General features: G+C 38.7%; 1 protein-coding gene across 4 annotated transcripts in view; it reads left to right on the top strand.

The window, feature by feature from the left end:
* Positions 1 to 18,537, top strand: part of ZFYVE28 (zinc finger FYVE-type containing 28) — a 151,050-nt gene that overhangs the window by 127,441 nt on the left and 5,072 nt on the right. For 2 of the 4 annotated variants that reach the window (XM_032109053.1, XM_032109050.1), the window contains 3 exons: positions 6,660 to 6,811; positions 7,381 to 7,497; positions 9,056 to 9,160. In XM_032109053.1, the coding sequence (XP_031964944.1) occupies positions 6,660 to 6,811; positions 7,381 to 7,497; positions 9,056 to 9,160 (374 nt within the window). Of the gene's footprint in view, positions 1 to 6,656; positions 6,812 to 7,380; positions 7,498 to 9,055; positions 9,161 to 18,537 lie in introns of all 4 variants that reach the window. The other 2 variants (XM_032109051.1, XM_032109049.1) reach the window with 1 other exon arrangement.

The following is an 18,537-nucleotide window of genomic DNA, read 5'->3' as shown; positions in this document are numbered from 1 at the left end:
AAAAGCAGATGCAAAGTAAGTTGGGGTTTTTTTCTTACTGATATGGGAGTTACATTTCTCTTACCCAAACCCCTTTAATTTTCCTCTTGTTATTCCTCATGTATGCAACCTTTGTCTTTCCTGAATTATCGTGTTTGATCCGTTACATGGCCTTTGGAGTTGTTTGTTCTTTTTAGCAAATTGGAACCCAGAGTTGACTACAGCCCTCTGAAGTAGAGGAGTAAGAGTAATAGCTTTGCTGACAGGTTAGTGGTGAGATTTCCAGTTATAGCCTACAAAAATATCAGTGGGAGCAATTACCAGCTTGCTGAAGTTGTTTTAGAAGTTGTATGTGATCCATAACATAGACTTGCCTGCAAACATTTTGGTTTGTTTTGTTTTTTTTTTTAATTTACCATAAGTATGAAAAAATTCAAATGGGAGAGAATCTTAAATATTGATGATTGGATAAAAAGTGTATGTTATTGATACTGTACACAGAGCATAAAGTGGCCATTATGCTAAACTCTGTATGAGCAAAAAAATGGAAGTTGGGGAGCTCATGATAATGTGTTTTGAGAAATATTGTAAGAACTAGAATATTCTAAATGTACCTGTGTATATGGGGAGATTCACATACATGAGACACCTACGTGTGTATATATCTTTAGTTTTTCAATACATGTGGTATTAAATAATGGACATGAGAGATTTGTTAAGGCCAACTAGTGCAAATGAATTTATATCATTTAAGTCCAAGGAACTGCACTGCTTTATAATTTGTGGACAGTCTTTCATAAATTTTTAAATGAACTCTAATTTATATTTAAGAATTGAGCTACTGACCCTTTGTAAAAACTTTTAACATGGTTTATAACTGTAATGTCCTTTTATGTAGAACATTAGGAATGTGTGAAATCACAGAAAACTTTTTGCAAAGTTTTCATGTTTCTTTCTTGTCAAGGGTCTCACCTGCTACTGCACAGCACTTACCAAACTTTCCTAGAGAGCACCTTGGTCTTAAAATGCGTTTTTGCATCAGAATGGTACCATGTAATGCATGCATTTTGAATTCACAGTGAAGTGGATTCACCAGCTTTAAATTCACACTACAGCAGGAGGGTGTTACCTGTTTTCTTGCAGAGAATTACATTGTACTTCTGCCTGTGCTTGTGTAGTTTGCTGGAGATTTCAGAGGAAGTGAATAGGAATCCCTGATGTCGCAGGTATTTTGATAACGTAAATGGTAAGGTTAATCACTGAATTACGTATTAACACTGTTCTAGTAAACACTTGTAATATTGTTACAGAGTTTTTCTCTTAGACTTAGTTGGGATGGGTTTGTGTGGCTGAAACTTGAGCCCTGTTTGTTTACAGGCACCAATGACAACTTTCTGAAACCTATTCCTGAAAATCAGTTGTTACCGAAGACCTTGCCTGAAATCAGAGACTTAAAGGGTGGTCTTGATTTCCTTTTAGATTTGGTGACATAGTTGTATCAATATATTTCTGTTGAAGCTGGATGATCTTTAAGTTCTTTTTCCAACCCTAACCATTCTCTGATTCTGTGATATACAGTAGAATGGGTCTGTTGGGCTTTCTCCTTTGCAAGAAGTGACCCCCTCTTGGTTTTCATTCAAGATTTTGAAAGACAAAGAAACAAAACCAAAGTATTTCTTTTAAAAATGTTTTTCTGATTAATTTGAAAACATGAAAATTCAGTTGGTTTTTTTGTATTCATCGTGTTTGATACATAGAGCTTTTAAATTTTTTGTCTGTCACTGCTGTATATTTAATGCACCTTTTAAGATACTCTGAGGGTTTGTTTGTGAATAATGAGAAATTCTTTCAGAGAATCTCATACACTCTGCATTCGTTCTGAGCAGATTTCAGGTTTAAAGAACAAAACAGACGAATTTGAAAGGTGACATCTGTGAGCAGACAGATTTCTAGAGCTGTTGAGTGTGTTTTGAGCACAAATGTCAAATATTTAAATTTGGACCATCTTTGAATCAGTTGACTTTGGTTGTTTGGTTTTAGACTTTGCTGCTTTCACTGGTTTTGGATGAGTGTCAATGACCAACAGACACAGCCCAAAGCCTACAGTATCACAGATGGTTACCTAAAATGTCTGTCCACTTCTGAAAATGTCGGTCATAACCTTCTCGTTCCACAGTCCTGTATACATACTACTACTTGAACTGGTGCAGAAGTGTCCTTTGGAACACAAAAGCTGTAAAGCAGATTGTTTTCACAGGTGAAAGATGATATTACATACAATTACATTATTGGCCTTTGTTTGCATGTACATATTTGGCTAAATTTCACAGTAAAGCCTTGAGACCAGGCAACCATTCTAGAGATACATCTTGAAAGTGTTGAAAGAGTCTTACTAGTCTTCTAATGTAATAAATGAAGTGTAATTTTAAAATGGGGAGGTGCAGCCAAGTTAAGCAAAAAGCTGATTAATTTATCTGCCACAGGGTATCTGTTCCTTTACAAGGTATGAGCAGGTTTACTGTTCGGAATCAACCTTTGACATAACATCTTATTTCTTAATATTCACCTTCAGATGTGTTAACTTTGCAATGTTTTTACAGTCTGAAAAATAAATACATGATAAGCATTGTGTCTATGATAAACATTTCACAAGGGGAGTTCCATGTGTATTTTGGTGTTATCTCTTTGTAACTTAATTCGTCGGGTAATTCAGGGTTCCCTTCAACCAAGACATTGAGAAAATGAGGACTTGTCTCCAGCAGTAGGATGGCTGTTTGTATTCTGCAGTGAGACATGATTCTGCAGATACTGGCTGTGAAACATTCCAGAGCCAAGCATAGTCTGACATTAATGAAATGCTTCCTAAACATCTGGTATTGGCTGAGAGTGTTGATCCAAATTATCCATATTAGATAAGCCAAGTAGGAAAGGTGTTCCTTATAGAAAAAAAACAAAACAAAGTAGGCTGAACCCTGTAGATCACATTTCGGGTGTGTTTTCTATAATATCAATTTAAAAAATCATGAGAATCTATTTGCATGGATGCAATGACTGCTGTTTGGGACACCCTGTTATAAAAAAAAAAGCTGGCTCTTTTGCTGTTTATCTGAAACAATTGCAGTGTTTCTGTTCTTACAGTATTTCTGACTGTCTATACAATTTTGGGTTTTTGGCTATGTTCTTCAACAGGAAGATATACTTTAAAGAACAGATGGTTGTTGTTCTTTGAGAGTAATTTTTGTCTAAGTCAGACTTGGTTGTGTTGGTAAAGGCAGAGTAATTTTTTCTAACTCTGTAGCAATTCTTAGGTCCAGTTTTAAATTTTTCTGGAGCATTCATTTTTTTCTTTGTAGTAGCACAATCAATTCCAAGTACAAAATATCCTCTTTTCTCACCTCCTGTATGTGGGTACTATACTTTACATGTGAGTATGCATATGGAAGTATGTTATAAATGGGAATGTGCAGACGTGCTGACCTTCCATCCCACAGTGCTGGAGCAATTTGTATGTGCTCTGTGCTGGGGATCTTGAGGACAAAACAGTCCCAGCCAGTCCTATGGTGACATGACCAGTCTTAATGACGCACTACAAAATCTAACAGAGTAGTCTGCAACAGAAGTAGGTCAAACCATGTTCCCTGAATGAAGTAGGTAAAACTGTGTTCTTCTAGTTGGAGGAGGCTCAGAAAGGCAAACATTATTAGTAAAATTGGTCAGAATTGTGGAATGAGCCTTTCTTCCTTTCTGCAAAATGGCAAAGGACCAAGTAGTTTGTATTCTTGAAAAGCACTTTTCACAGCTCTCTGCCCACTTAGCACCTTACTTTGAAATATTTCTTCAGCTGTGATTTGGAGGGAAAATTCATCCTTGATTCAGTAGCCCTGCTTTCCCTTGCATTAAGGTTTCTGTGTATTGGGAGTTTTGAAGAGACCTTTGTATTGGAGTTATATAATAACACAGACTGCACTTGACTCTGTCAGGAGGTCCATGCTCACCTTGGAGAGCAATTTATGGTGCATATGTGACTATCACTAAGAAAATACTTACATAAAATAAAAAAAAAGTAGAGGCTATTTGGCCATGTTGCAGGGCACAGTCCTTTATCTGAATGTGAGAGGGGTCATGTGAACAGGCAGTCGTCTGACTGCACACCCTTGTGAGTCAGGAATCGCTTCCTGGCTCTTGCTGCCTTCAGTTTATTCCTTCGTAAGCCACATTTGTACATGACCTTTTCGTTGTCTTGAACAGGCCTTTCCGTGCTGATAGGCTTGCTGTTGTAATATCTACTGTATCCCCTATGGAAAAGCAAAGGAAAATTGAAAGAGAATTCTCACTTCATTCTCAGTGTCTCTTATAAGCCCAGTCAGTCATGGTGCTGCTGGAAGTGTAAACATAGAAATAACATCTCTTTACAAGAATTTTCTTTTGTTAGTAGCAGTAGATAACATGAACAAAATGAGTCTCCTGCAAGCCTACTCTTTACTCTGTGTTTGAAAGAATGGGGGGCCAATTAAGATACTCATGCTACACATCTTCCATTGATATTTCTATGAATAACTAATGTCCAGTACTTATTTATTTTCAGTCTGTTTTTCCTAGGGCTTTTAAGATTGCATGGCCTAATTATTTCTCTTTTATATTTCAAAGGATTACCTGTGGAACCTACAGGTAGAATTTAAAAAGTATATTGTAGGAGCTTGGGTGGGTTGGACGGTCGGGACGGACGGAGATGAGAGATCTCTGAAGTCAGATCTTGGAACATGTGGTTTATTGCAGAGGGTGTGGGTACAGGGGCACTGCTTAGAGCTGCCAGCTGCAGCTCGGAGCAGGCCCAAGAGAGCAAGAGTGTAAAAGTAAGAGCAAGTAGGTAAGGGTGGAGTAAGCGAAGAGGAGGTAAGTAAGAGAGTAAGCGGGTAAGGGAGTAAGTAGAGTGGATCCTGAAGTCCTGGTTACAATACAATAAATCATCTTCTGTACTGAATATTCTAATTGTCACTAACCAATCTAATACAAGATACAAATCCTATAGCATTTACATACAGCCTATAAGAATTGTTATATTACCATAGAGTGTTACATCTTAACTCCTAAAAACTACTCTTTGGACCCCTTCTGCTGAGCTAGTAGGGTCTGCTCTGACCCTTGGACCTGCCTGCAAGCAGAGGGTATTGTTCAATCAAGAGGGGATTACCTTCAGTTGGCCATACCATTGTTTTCCAGTTGTTCAGTAACTAAGACTTGGTATCTCAAAGGTGGCCTTCATTTCGATGTCGCTTATAGTTTTCATATTCCCAAAATCTTTTGTCAGGCAATCATATTTATAAGGCTTTCCTGTTTCATCTTCCCCAACAGTATATCCTATAAAATTTTGTTATAAATAATTATGTTACCTATGTGTCTTACCCCAAAATAACTATTCATGTGTACTGCCACAAGGATGGGATCTGCAAGATGGTGAATGTTTCTGCACCTGAACAAAGCAGATTGAACTCAAAATGTGTTAGCATGTGTAACAAAAGAAGTAATTTCTACTTACGCTGTTAGTAACTCCTTTTTTAACATGGTAGTTGTCTGCAAAGTGAAGAGTGCTTGAGTTTTGGACAGCAAAAGTATGATTATAAGCAAAATAGTCTAGATTTTTGTAATAATTGCAATATTCATTTCTTTCCAATATGTGGAGAAAAATGGTTTAGTGTTCCGTCTGGCTTGAATGTAGTAGAGTAAGAAGGCTCCTGTCTCTTTTGGTCAGCACAGTGAATCCTTAGGACTTCAGTGTAATTACATCCTGTGCTCTATTTAAGGGTTTTTAGGAGTAAAGTGCTACTTTTCCCCTAAGTACTTGCTGTTTTAAAGAAGACATCTTGATTTACAAATATTTAAGGTAATTCCTGATATTTGAAAATTTCCCCCAAACCTCCCCTGCTGTCTCAGGTTGTTTCAAGGTTCTTCTCTGTAAGAGGGAAGTGGTAGGAGTGGTGGTGGTGGTGAAGGTGTGAGAGTATCTGGGACCTGGTTTTTAAAAGAAAATTTAAATTTTGAGTAGACATTTGGTGACACATTTAAATCTATTTAGAGTAGATGAGCCATTCTTTACAATAGTTTGACATTTCAGCAATTTCTACTGTTACGTTTATAAGGGAATTAACCTACCTCTACTGTGTAAATCATATTTTATTGCTGCTCTTTCAGTTTTTTTGGTGAAGTTATATTTAGATTCTACTCTTGCTATTTTAAGGTAACATAATTCAGAATTTCTTTTTTTTCCAAATAATTTCCACGTTCATAAATTTCTTAAGTTGACTCAGAACTCACCTTCACTTTTTTAGTTTGATATTTCCCTTCAGGATTTTTGGTGGAGTTATGGTCTCAGGACTGAGCTTTTAGAAGAATTTAGTGTGAAAAATGGTGCAGCACTTTGTAATAGCTAAGGAAAAATGCAATAAAATACAGACAAGTGATTTTCTGCTTAAAGTTTTTTTGCAGCTGTCACAGAGTGAAAACCAAATGCGATGGTGATTGGTTACGTGCTGATTAACTTCAACAAGAATTTACAGCAATTAGTTCTGGTACTATAGGGTCTTGACTGAGTCATAAATCCCTTAGGATTTGCTGAATGTCCTGAACAACTGAGTGAAGATTTACATTACTTTCCTTTACATTATTTTTTTCTCTGACAGCAGTTTAATGACAAGTTCTTGTTCATCTGATGACATCGATCAGGAAGAAATCCAGCTCGCTTTGCAGGCTGCCAGAATTGCCACACGAGAGAAGATCAGATCTAGATTTCATGGCAGTAATGATCTTATTCACCGCCTTTTTGTCTGTATCTCAGGTATGAGAAATACTAAATGCATAAACTGTTTTTTGGTGGGAGCTTTTTGAGTTTTTGCCCATCAAGTTATGGTAGAAAGGACTAGAGAGGAAGTTTCAGGAAGACTCTGTCTTTGGGGCCTAAGTTGTAGTCTGGTTTAGAAGGACTGTTACCTGTTTGGAGCTTACAGAATCAGAGATGCCAGACATGCTGATGCCTTTAGACCTGTAGTGTTGAAGAATTTGGGCTTATATCAGGTTTGATTTTTTCCTGGTGATGCCTTATTGTGTTCAAGGAATGAAATTTGACTTAGCAGTTCTATTTTCATGCAAAATGAATCTCTCAGTGTTTCCTGCCAAAGGATAAGGAAGATGTGTATTGACTTGCAGGTAGCATAAAAACCAGAATGTAACTTGGCCATTATGGAGAATTAGTTTATTCAGATGTTCAATTTTTATTCCTAACGTGAGCAAGTGATCCCCTGAAAATAAGTGAGGCCATTACTGGTAGTAAGAGGCAGATTTAAGTACTTTTTTTAAGGATGGTGTAATAGTCTAGAAATGATTTACCCATTTTCTCAAACTCTTAAGGTGTTGCTGACCAGCTGCAGACAAACTATGCTAGTGATCTGAGAAGTATCTTAAAGACCTTGTTTGAAGTTATGGCAACCAAACCTGAAACAGAAGACAAGGAAAAGCAGAAGAAAGGTAAAAGATCTAACCATTTGTTTTCTATAGCAAATTTCTGCTGGCAGCAGCCCTATGGGGTTCCATAAACTATTTGACAAGAATTCCCTTAACATATTGTTACCTTTTTGACAGGACTCACTGTACAGTGATTTCACCTAAGTTTAAATGAAGTCATAGAAACAGACTGTAAACAGGTTGAAGTTACTGTATAGGAACGCAGGAGTTAGTCTTAAGGCGAATACTAAAGAGTTAAAGTCTTCAGAGTCCATCTGCTGTTCACATATTTCTGTGTGTTACAGCAGCACTGTGTTTGTAGCCCATATAGTTTATAGCCCATAACCTATGCGGGGTTTGGACTTCGTAGATTTATTCCCCACCCCCTGATTTGTTTCACACTGGGTATGTTTTAAATTACCAAAGAGCAGACTATAAGATGGGAATGTTCACTGAGATGCTGAAATCTGTCCTGTCTTGAAGAAATTGAAGAATGTGGCTAAAAAATAGAAAAATAACCACATTTGAATTCTTGGTAATTAAAGTAACAGAACCAGAACTAGATCATGAGCCAACGAAATTTTTTTTTCTCTCTATGACCATTTTTATTATTTCTTTTCTAAGCAGCAAGTCTGGTAACTTATCTAAGAATAACCATGTCATCCCAGGAAGGCTGCAATTACCTTTGTCCTTTGTTATGATTAGAACTACCAGCATCTGAAAGTGATCAGAGCTCTATTTTTTTTCCTACTTCCTTTCCTACAGTTTGAAAACTTTGTCTTTCTCCAGTTTCATTTAAAAGCATTGAGGTTTCTATGTGAAACAGTTAAAAGTTGGACCAAGTTAGCAGAAAAAATCTACAGTCCCAACTCCGCAGTGGGATAATGCACAACATGCATTACAGTCTCCTATTACTTTTGGTTGGAACTTCCACAACAGTTTTATGGTGGCAGCCTGTCATGATGTGACAATAGACTGGGGTTTTTATTGTTAAAAAGATAAATGGGGTTAGACAGAATTGCTAGAGAGAACACAAGAGCTCCTGGGCCTTCAAGTAAGAGTAATAAAGAAACTGGAGCTGTAAAGAATTATGACTGGGAAATATATATTAGTCAATAGTACTTGGATGGATATAATTTCTAATGGATGAACTCTTGCATTAAAAAAGATGGTATTGACAAAAGTAAGCATAAACAAAATGAGCAGGGAAAAAGGGGAGTTTTGGGATGAAGTTTCTCTTTGATATATGTGATTTGATGCGTGTGATTCACCTTGGGAATCTCTCATCGTTCTCAAAATCTACTTATTTTAAAGGATCCAAGTTAAGAATTGGGAAATAAAATGTAGGATGCAGCTAAACTAGCAGAAGTAAGAGGACTGCGTGTACTGTAATAACAGCATCTTTCATTTCTGTTGTCATCCCAAAGAAGAATAGGAGACTTGTAAATCACTGTTTGTGTCAGGGTAAAGAAAAAGCAAGAAGTCTAAGAAGGTGCTACTGTAGTCTAATCCCAGAAGTTCTAACATGAATCTTTCAAGTGAAAATTGGAAAAATACGAGTACTTTTTGAATTGTTTTACAGTTAATCATGGTTTAAGGAATGCAGCATTGGAAGACTGTGCTTTATGTCAAGAAAGTATATCATCCTCAGAACTTGCAGCAAAAGCCAGAGATGGGGACTTTGAAGGTATTTTCTTTTTTCTAAGAATTAAAATGAGACAACACTGATGTGTAAAAAGTGATCATTAAAATGAAAAGTCTTTTAGTGTTTGGCTCTGGAAGGTGAGTATAAAATGTTGTCAGGCTGTGTTTTAGAGACAAAGTAGGTAAACTGAGCATATTTCTTTACAGCCTCATGAAACTTGTCTACAAATTGTCATATTCAGTATGAATTCCTCTATATCAGTGTAGAAAGGGTCTGTATATTAAAGGCTTTAATACAGTGTATGAGGTTACATCTGATGAGTTTCTGAGGGCTATATGAGATGCAAAGCCCTAAGTAAGGTCTTCTCAAACAAATCTTGAGAGGGTTTTTATATCATTTGCTGTATGTGGATGTGCTGCTTTATCCCAAGGTAGAAGTACCTTTCGTATTTTCTTTACTTTTGTCTTTGATCAAGACATTTTGGTTCATATTTCCACATTCTTCACCACATTATTTTGAAGAAAAGGATAGTTTTAGGTAAATCTGCTGAGGTTGCTCAGCTCTCTCTGAGTACATGGTAAGAACGAAAAAAGCATGTAAGTCTCCAGGTTCTGCTTGGGGTTCCAGTATTCTGAAAGCTCATGAGTTGTTTGTCTTTTATTAATCTGAGCTTCTTTGGAGTTAGTTATGGGCTAAAGTCCTATTATGGCAAATACAGTATAAAAAATGGATTAAAAAAATCTCAGAGCACTTGCAGTCAAAGAATAAGGAAAAAGATATATGAGATGGAGTAAACAAGAAAGCAATCAGCTTTGATCCTCAAGGCTAAGTGGTGGTTTCAGCACACCAGGAGCCCAATTATCAGAGCAGTAATATGTCTGTGGTCAAGTGAGAAGTAACAAGACAACCATCAACTATGAAACTGTATCTGAGCTTCCCAGAAACTCAAGTGTGCAGTAATTTCCCTGGGCTTTAAAACTTTGATATATTGTTATGTGTTTGTCCATGTACACTACTGTCCTTCCAGTGGGAGGTTTGGAATGCAGGATGATATGGGTGATAAGCAGTGTGTGCCTCTGCTTGTATGTGGAGGGTGGTGACCAACAGAAAAGAACTACTGGTTCATGTCATTTGTAATAAAAATCAGAAATCACAGGGGAAAAAAAAGAACTCTTAAAGATTAGAATTTAGAGTAATACTACGTATTTATGACTTATTTTGTGCTTATATAAAACCCATGGTTTGCTTGCATACCCTTCTTCTGAAGCTGCAGGCTAAAGGATCTAATGTTTAGAACAGCAGGGCTGATTCATGTATAATGCACTGTAGAAATATTATCTCTTCTGGAGGAAGATGGTTTGGAGTCAGATAAAGAACTATTCAATAGTCATTTTAATTGATTTTTCTATTGTGCTGTAATTCAGAATGTCACAGAAGGTGCAGGAAGGAACAAATCTTTAAGCAAAATCCTTACTGTGTATAGGCTATATTGCAAAAGAGTGCAAGATTATTCCTTCTCTACCATTTCAATTCATTGTCTTTTGTTTTGGATCGATGCTGATGCTGTCGGTGAATTTGACTTAGAGAACTTGAAAGCCAGTTATTCTGAACTGCAGGATGCTAAATAACCCTCTCACAGTGGATGTACATTTTGTCACAGTGAAGTCACTTCTCTTCCTGGCATGTTGCTCAGCTTTTAAGGTTCTTCAGCCTTTCATGGCAGCTGCTACTGGCATGGGGAATGTTTTATGTTTAGAGAAGTGAGTTGGGATGTTATTTACTGAAATAAGAGGACAACAGTCTGGATACTTAGGTGATGTTACAGCCAGTGCAGTTAAGGGGAATCTTTGAAAGTGCAAAAGTCCCTGCAGCATGAATCAGTTATGTTCCTGCCCTAAGTGAATGGTAAAACCAGATCTGTAGTATTTACAGCATATGCAGATGACTTCAGCAAAAACAACCCCATGCCTGCACCTTTATTCCAGAATAGCAGATGTTCTATGTGTGCCTGTGTGGTAGAAAGCAGGTCTTTGTGGGATAACCGAGTCCCTTTTGAGTAAGTAGACATGGATGCCAGAATGAGCTTGGCTGCCTTGGCCCAATGTTGTCCCATGCTAACATATCCTCTAAACAGAGCCAATTCCGGCAGTGCTCCTGCAGGTATTCTGCTTTTGGTACCCACACAGGCTCCCTGGGAAGGCTTGGCCATGTGGCACCAGTCTTCTTGCAGGCTTTCTCTGGGAGCCTCCCTTGGTTTCTGTGTAAGTGGTTATGCTGCAAATATCTACTTGTACAAACCAGTACAGCTCTTCTGACTGTAAACTGAAGAGTGTAGTGTGCTGTTACTTGGCTCTGTTCCTGATGGGCAGGAGTTTTATGTATCCCGAAGAGACAGAGGATGCTGGGGAGTATGGAGATGAGCTCCATCTTCCAAAACACAAGAAGTCACATGAAGTCTACAAAAAGGGGCATCTGAAGTGGGTCAGTTTGTTGAATTTATGGGAACTTTAGAAACACCCCTCATCTCTGATACATGCCGAACCCCCTTGTCCCTCCAGGTCACAAGTTGTCATTGCTGGCAACACTGTACAGACTTTTTTCTGAGGTATGCAAGGATAGCTAATGGGATACATGGTTTTGCCATCCCTGAGGCATCCAGTATGAGGCGCAGACTTCCACCAAGATTTTAACCTCAGCAGCCATGTGCTTTCTCCCCCTTACACCACCTCCCCATGTACCTTGTTGTTGCTGGTCACTGTGGAAGGAACAGCCCCTCACTTTGGGTGATGTTTCGGTGCAGGTGGAGGATGTCTGGTGGTTAAGGCAACTTTTGCTGCTTGAACATTGTGCCCTATTTCTTTTAGTAAGCCTGGTGGATTTGTCCTTCAGGCCAAATATGGGCCATGGGCCATCAACAGGAGTATAGGAATACACCATAGCTATCACTGTAAGTGGATTCAACACAACATCTGAGAGCCTTGCATCAAAGTTAATTAATTCCTTTTTTGTACATCAATTCTATACCTCAAGTCATTCAGTTATTTCAGCTGACTATGAAAACAATTTAAAGCAAAGGAGCACATCAGTAGCTCCTCCTTCTGCCATTGTGGCAGAACATGTATCAAATTAAGAAGGTCCAGCCAACTATCTGCCAGGAAAGCTCTTCCCTATTATCAAATAAATCCCTCTAAACAAATGCAGCAAATGTTTAAGATTGTATTCAATTAATGGTACTAAAAAAACCCAAAAAATGGAAAGCAAGCCCAGCAACCTGAACAAATAAATGGCTTTGAGATTCTACTGAAGGTTTCAGCCTCTATTCAGATTATGAAGATGTATCACTTGTTTTTGTCAGATTTCTCATTCTTATTGTATATAAAACCCACCAGCTGGTGTGGGCCATAAAACAAATATGAATGTTTATTATGAGCCAACTGACATTGGCAAGGGTATAAGAGTTAAATCCTGTGACCTTCTGATGGTTGAAATACAATAAACTATAGATTAATTGGCATTGCAAAACAAAAACATGAGCCTATGCTCTGTATGTTAATCTTTGCTGTCCTAATGCTCTAAGGTTTTTTTCACAAAGCATATACATTTATACTTCATGGAGTATTAAAAAATTATATATATTTATAGGGAGAGAATGTAAAACAAATTTTGTTTTCCTATAGTAGAATATTAATTTATGCAATATTCCATAAGTAATTTTTAAATACAGTAAAATTTCTTGTTCTGGTTGTATAATGGAGGTCATGGCCAGTGGGGGACAAAGTTCTGTGTATAAACTAAAGCAAATTGTAGTGGCAGATGCTCAGAAGGCAGCAGGTTGGGCTCTTGGCTGCCAGTGGTGCTTGCTCTGAATTGCAGTAACAGCAGACAGGGGCTGTGTTCTGGGAACTTCTATAGTACTGCCTTTCTCCCTGTGCCCTGGTGAGCTACAAACCAGCACAGGAAGAAGCTTGTTAGGAAGTTCCTGAGCTCCAGCTTGGACAAACCACTGTTGGATAACAGGCTGACTGAGAGTGGGCAGCATGTGTCACACACAGTGTAAAGGAAACCTCCGTGTTTGAAAAGGTAAGCAAATTGCTCTTACTCTACCCAGTATAAATGCATCCCTGTCAGGACAGAGCTGTGTCGTTCTTAATACGCAGTACAGCTTCAGAAAGACCAAACACTGGGGAAGTAGAAGTTTGATGTCTTCCTGCCGTTTATGCATCTGGTGTCATACTTGTAGCCCTAACAGAAAACTTGCTTTGTATTTCCCAGCAGATTCCCATGTATATACATAGGTTTACACACACACACAGAGTATCTTTCTAACTTCTTTGGCTTCAAAATTGCCTTTTTATGTTTTCATTTATCAGTTTGTTTATGGGACCAAGTGTAAGTGGGATGCTGCTCGCCGTATTTGGGAGCATTATATTTATCCTTGTGAGTTTGCTGATTTTAATACTACACTTAGGAAAATCTGAGTTTTAATACATGTATATTTTGGGGTAACTTATTACTCAGGAGGATTGATCTGTTACAACTGAGGGAAATGTGAATATTTATAATTACCCATTTAATGAAGTTAAAGGCAGGCTAAGAAAGTGAGTTACGCTTCTTGTCGTAGAATAAGCATGAGATATCTAGAAATCTGAAGATTTTCTCAAGGGAAACCAGCAAGCATTATGAAGCTGTTGGTGCTCCGTGAAAATACTTGCTGTAGCATCTCTGCTCTCTTCAGCCTTACATGCATTTTCACTCCTTATCCCTCTGGCACCTGTACAGAATCGCCTTGCTTGCAACCACCTAGTTATAACTCCAGACATTAATGGATTTGCTGTGGCTGCCAGTACAAATACCTGTTTGTGCCAAGTAGTGTTAGTATCTGCTGCACAACACACACTATTTCTCCCTGATCCCTTGCCAGCCCACCCGCTCCTGTCTAGTCATAGGCCCTGACTGCTCTCTAACCAGCAGCACAAGCACAACTTAGAAGTTCACAGTTCTGAGGCTCGAGCTCTTGTTCTTGTTGCAGTAAGAAGTCACCAGGTCAGGAAAACCCACCCATGCTCCTGTATGTGAAGAATCTTATCACCACGGCTCTAGAATTACCTGTCAGCCCCAGCTGAATGCTTCGGTTTTTCTTTTGTCCTCTATGTGCCTATGGTTACTCTGTTATTTATCATGATGATCAGCAACACCTTCTGATTGAAAGAAGTTAAACTGTTGCACAGTTCAGTGGCCAAACATGTTCTGTCCACCTCGCTTTTCACTTTTTCCTTATTCAGCAGCTCTGCTTACACTGTGTGAGAGAGGAATCTAGCATTGAACTTCCATACGGAAGCAATGTTTTATAATCAACTGAACATATTTAATCACGCCTGTAGACTTACAGGATTCTTACAGGTTTTAGGCTGTAATGTAATAATTCTATCTGACTTAGGTTTTAAGAACTTGCTCAGAGCCTTTTCCCTTTTTCCCCCTCAAAGACTATTCCTCTTTGTTGGCACTATGTGGAACTTGTTGAGACTTCCTTGCAGTACTTACAGGAAAATATCCCCTAAATACTGTAAAGCACAGGCTTATTCAACTCCATAACATCATAACTGGGATTTTGATTAGGTTTGAAACTTTTTGTCTTATAAATACGTGTATTGAGTGTTCTGGTATGTTGTATGTAGATCTAAATAATCAAGTTTTTTGCTATTTTATAATGGTTGGTAGGTCTTACAGAGAATATTCCTACTAATTTTTATTTGGAAGATCCAAGTCTCTGCTCTGTCTTATTTAAAGATTTGACCCATATCTCAATGGAAACCAGTGTTTTCTATGAGAGTTGCTCCATTTTGTGTAAATAATTATTTTGCCCAAAGAACCAGTTGCTGATCATGTACCTGGACAGAATGGACACAGGACAACGTCATTCAAGGTGATACTGAATCAGGCAGAGCAGAGGCTTGAGCCCAAGTTTGCGAAGCTCTGTGTTTTGGTGAAAACTTTCTAGATTTGCATAGAAATTCCATCCTAAGAAAGCTATTTGACAAGAGCTGAGCTCAGAAGTTTGTACCTCTTTTCCCCTCACCCCCAAAATTTTCATCAAATTATATTAAGCATGCTTTTTTGTTTTTTAATTGCAAGCTGGCTGTAATCAACACTGAATCTACTGAGCAAGGACAAAGATTACTTTGGTACAATTGCCTCTTAGGAATCTTACACGAGAGTCAGAGATTGCCCAGAATGATGTGTGGAAAATGATGATAGACAAAAAAGGTTCATTTTACTGTGGCAGTTGAAGTGAGGGGTAAAGTCAAGTCACCTTAGTTTTCTACTGTCTGTGCTTGAAACCATGAGAATTTACAATCCTTCTTTCATCAGAAGAGCTCCAGCAAACCCATCTGACCCTTTTTTCAGCTGTGAGGTTAATGCACTGTGACGGCTGCAGCGGTGTCAGTTCCACAGGCTGTTGTAGGAGCAGCCCTCTTCAGATTAGTTTGGTAGAAGTGTAATCAGGGTTATTTTGCATGATGTGCTCTGAAATCCAGCACACATCAATGCAGGAGGAACTTTCAGTTGGAGTTCTACATTAGGAATACTTGATAAAAACAAAAGATGCAGAAAGCGGTCTTTTCTTTGAATTGTTTGACTGTAACACGAACACCACCACAAGCTTAGGGTTGAGCAGCTGCTCTTCAATGGGGAGTCATGGTGTTGTTTCTGGGAGTCAATCATGTTTCTGATTTGTTTCCTACCAGAGGATAGATTTGCTAGCTTAGGCCTTTTGCAGTCTCCAACAACTTTGGAGATTGTTTCTCTCTCTGCTTCGGTCTCCTGTGTCTCAGCACCACTGAATGAACTTCACCTTCGCAGTTGATGGATCCAGGTCCAGGTTCTCTTCCTCCTGTATTCTGAGACAGAGAGATGATCATCTTGGTTTTCTAAGATTAGATGGGACTGCATTAGATCTATTGCACATATTTAAGCAAAATTAATTAATGTGTTTTTTGACAGTTTACAGTGTCTGTGATTTTTTTCATCCATGATTATGGTTTTCTTAAAGCTCCAGCATCTTGGATTGATCTGACTTTTAACTTTAGGAGCAGAAAATGTTTTTAGCTAATGAGATGGCATAGACATGTAAAGGTGAATTCTAAAAGCTACAACATAAAATAAATAGACTGTAAAATTTCATGGTTTACGAGAAATTGTAATGCAAGATGTTTGAATAGTTAAGAGCCTTTTTCAGTCTTAACACTATTTAATTTTATCTTTTGCCTTTTCCTTTCTCTAAACTTGTTTCTTATTCATTTAAATACTTATTTCTCTTAATTTCTCTGCTGTTTTTTCTGAGCATGCTTTTAATGTTTTCTTCTAAAATTTATTTCTGTAGTCTGTCTCATTAATCCCTTCCTTCCCTTCCTCCTCCTCTTTGATGTTTGTGCTGTGGACTTCATCCGTTTCCCAGCAGACTTCTCCAAACTCTCATTGCATGATAAAGCACTGGGCCAATTAGCCCACGAACAAGGTTTTCCCTCCCTTCCTTGTCCAAATCCCCGAAGCACAGGCAGATAATGCTTTAGAGACTGGATGTTGCTATTTGCTGCAGCATGCAGAGCTAATGGAGCAGCATAGCCTGGAGAAGGACTGTAACATAAAAAGCCTGTGGATGCGGTGCTGCTGCCCTGCTTCCAGCACATCTTCAGGCTCATGCTTGGGGTTTAATTTGTGTAACACACTCTCTCTCCTTGCATTGAAGCTTTATCCCCTCATGAGAGTGCTCTTCAGAGAGTATTTCAAAAGCCTGTTCTATAAAAAGCCCAGTGACTCAGTCCTTAATGTGTATAAGTCAGAGAGGCCGCTCCCAGGGTTGAGAGAGATGAGACTGGTGAGGGGAACCAAGGGGTGGGATCCTCTTGCCGCCGGGGCTTGTATGGGCTCGGAGAGATCAAGTCATCAGGACTTCATCCTTCCTGCCAGGGGTGAGCACTTTGGCTCCAGTTCAGGATTGCATTTTATTTCTAAGAGCATAGTCTCACAACTTTGTGTTTGTAGTCAGTGTAAGGCCATTTTTAGTCAGCTGGTTGGAAAGGCATTGGGGTAGTGGCCCAAAGTTCCCTATTTTAAATGTTATTTCAGTGCTGCACCACTGTATGATTTTGTGCAAGACATCCCTCTCCTGATTTCTCCCCACACACTGACTGTAGCTGGGTGATGAGGATTAAAGCAATTACATTTGTACAGCATTTTGAATGTTGAAAGCTGTTACATAACCAAGTGTTACTATTTGGGGGTGTGCTGCAGTGCAGCAGATCCTGGTGCGAGCAGTTGGGATGTTGGGAGGGCACTAAACCCCTGAGGCAATGGGGCACGGGACTGGCTATGCACCTCTGCTGATGAATCACTGTCTGGGGAAAAATGTGCCCTTTAGCCACTCTACTGATGCGTTAATTTAGTGAATCAGCTGACATGACACCAGCGTGGAGGCAGAGAGAGTCTCTGCTGCAGGAGAGTGTTCTGTGGAGAGGGCTGTTACTGTTTCTGTACATTGCTAATAAGTCGTGAATTATTTTTTACAAAAACAAAGTTTTCAAATTAATTCATCTGTCAGTCAAGTGATTCTGTAACCATGAATTACGGATTATATGATTATTATTAGTTTAAGGTCGTTATTTATCAAAATTTGGTGGGTGTTTTTTGGCTTTTTTTTCAGTTATTCTTTCTATTTAGCATAGAGGCAAATCCATGCAAGATTAATTAAGAAATAACTTTTTCAGCATTGCACTTACAGGGCAACAACAGAAAAAAATAGGGGAAATAAAAAAAAGAAAAAATAACCCTGTCCCTCCTCCCCAAAAACCAAAACAAACAAAAAAAGCCTCTCAAAGAAACCCAAACCAAAAATTAAACAGCTGATAAGAAAAGCTGCTTTCTGTTGATGAGTTCCAAAGTCCTTGTGGGGAGGTTGTGTTGGCTTATAATGTCTGTGGACTACCTGTGATCTGAGGGAAGGAGTGATGATGGTTCCAGCTGCTGCAGAAGTGACACATCACGTTGGGATGCTGCAGGGGATGCAGAAACGGCCTGTGCTTTGTGGCTTTTCTGTGAATATTAAAATCAGTAACTATTTGAACCTGGCAGCCCACACTGCAGTACAGTTGATAAAGCATCAGTATCGAATTGGGCATCTTACCAAACCTGCTTCCACCAGATCTGCAGAGGGAGACCTGGTGGCACAGAGCTTGAATAACTTCCTACATTTTGCTGTCTTCAAAATGAGTGAGAATCACTGGACAGTTAATTCTCTGAAAACACAATCTTTGTAGAGACAAGTTTTAAACAGGAACATTGTTGTTGGTTCATGTTTTCGCTTTTTGTTTCGGATATATGTGATAACCCAAGGAGCCTCCTGGATGGAGAACATGGGCATG

This window comes from Corvus moneduloides, chromosome 5, assembly GCF_009650955.1.
Source record: "Corvus moneduloides isolate bCorMon1 chromosome 5, bCorMon1.pri, whole genome shotgun sequence".
Lineage (NCBI taxonomy): Eukaryota > Metazoa > Chordata > Aves > Passeriformes > Corvidae > Corvus > Corvus moneduloides.
This window is presented reverse-complemented; position numbering and strand designations above follow the sequence as displayed.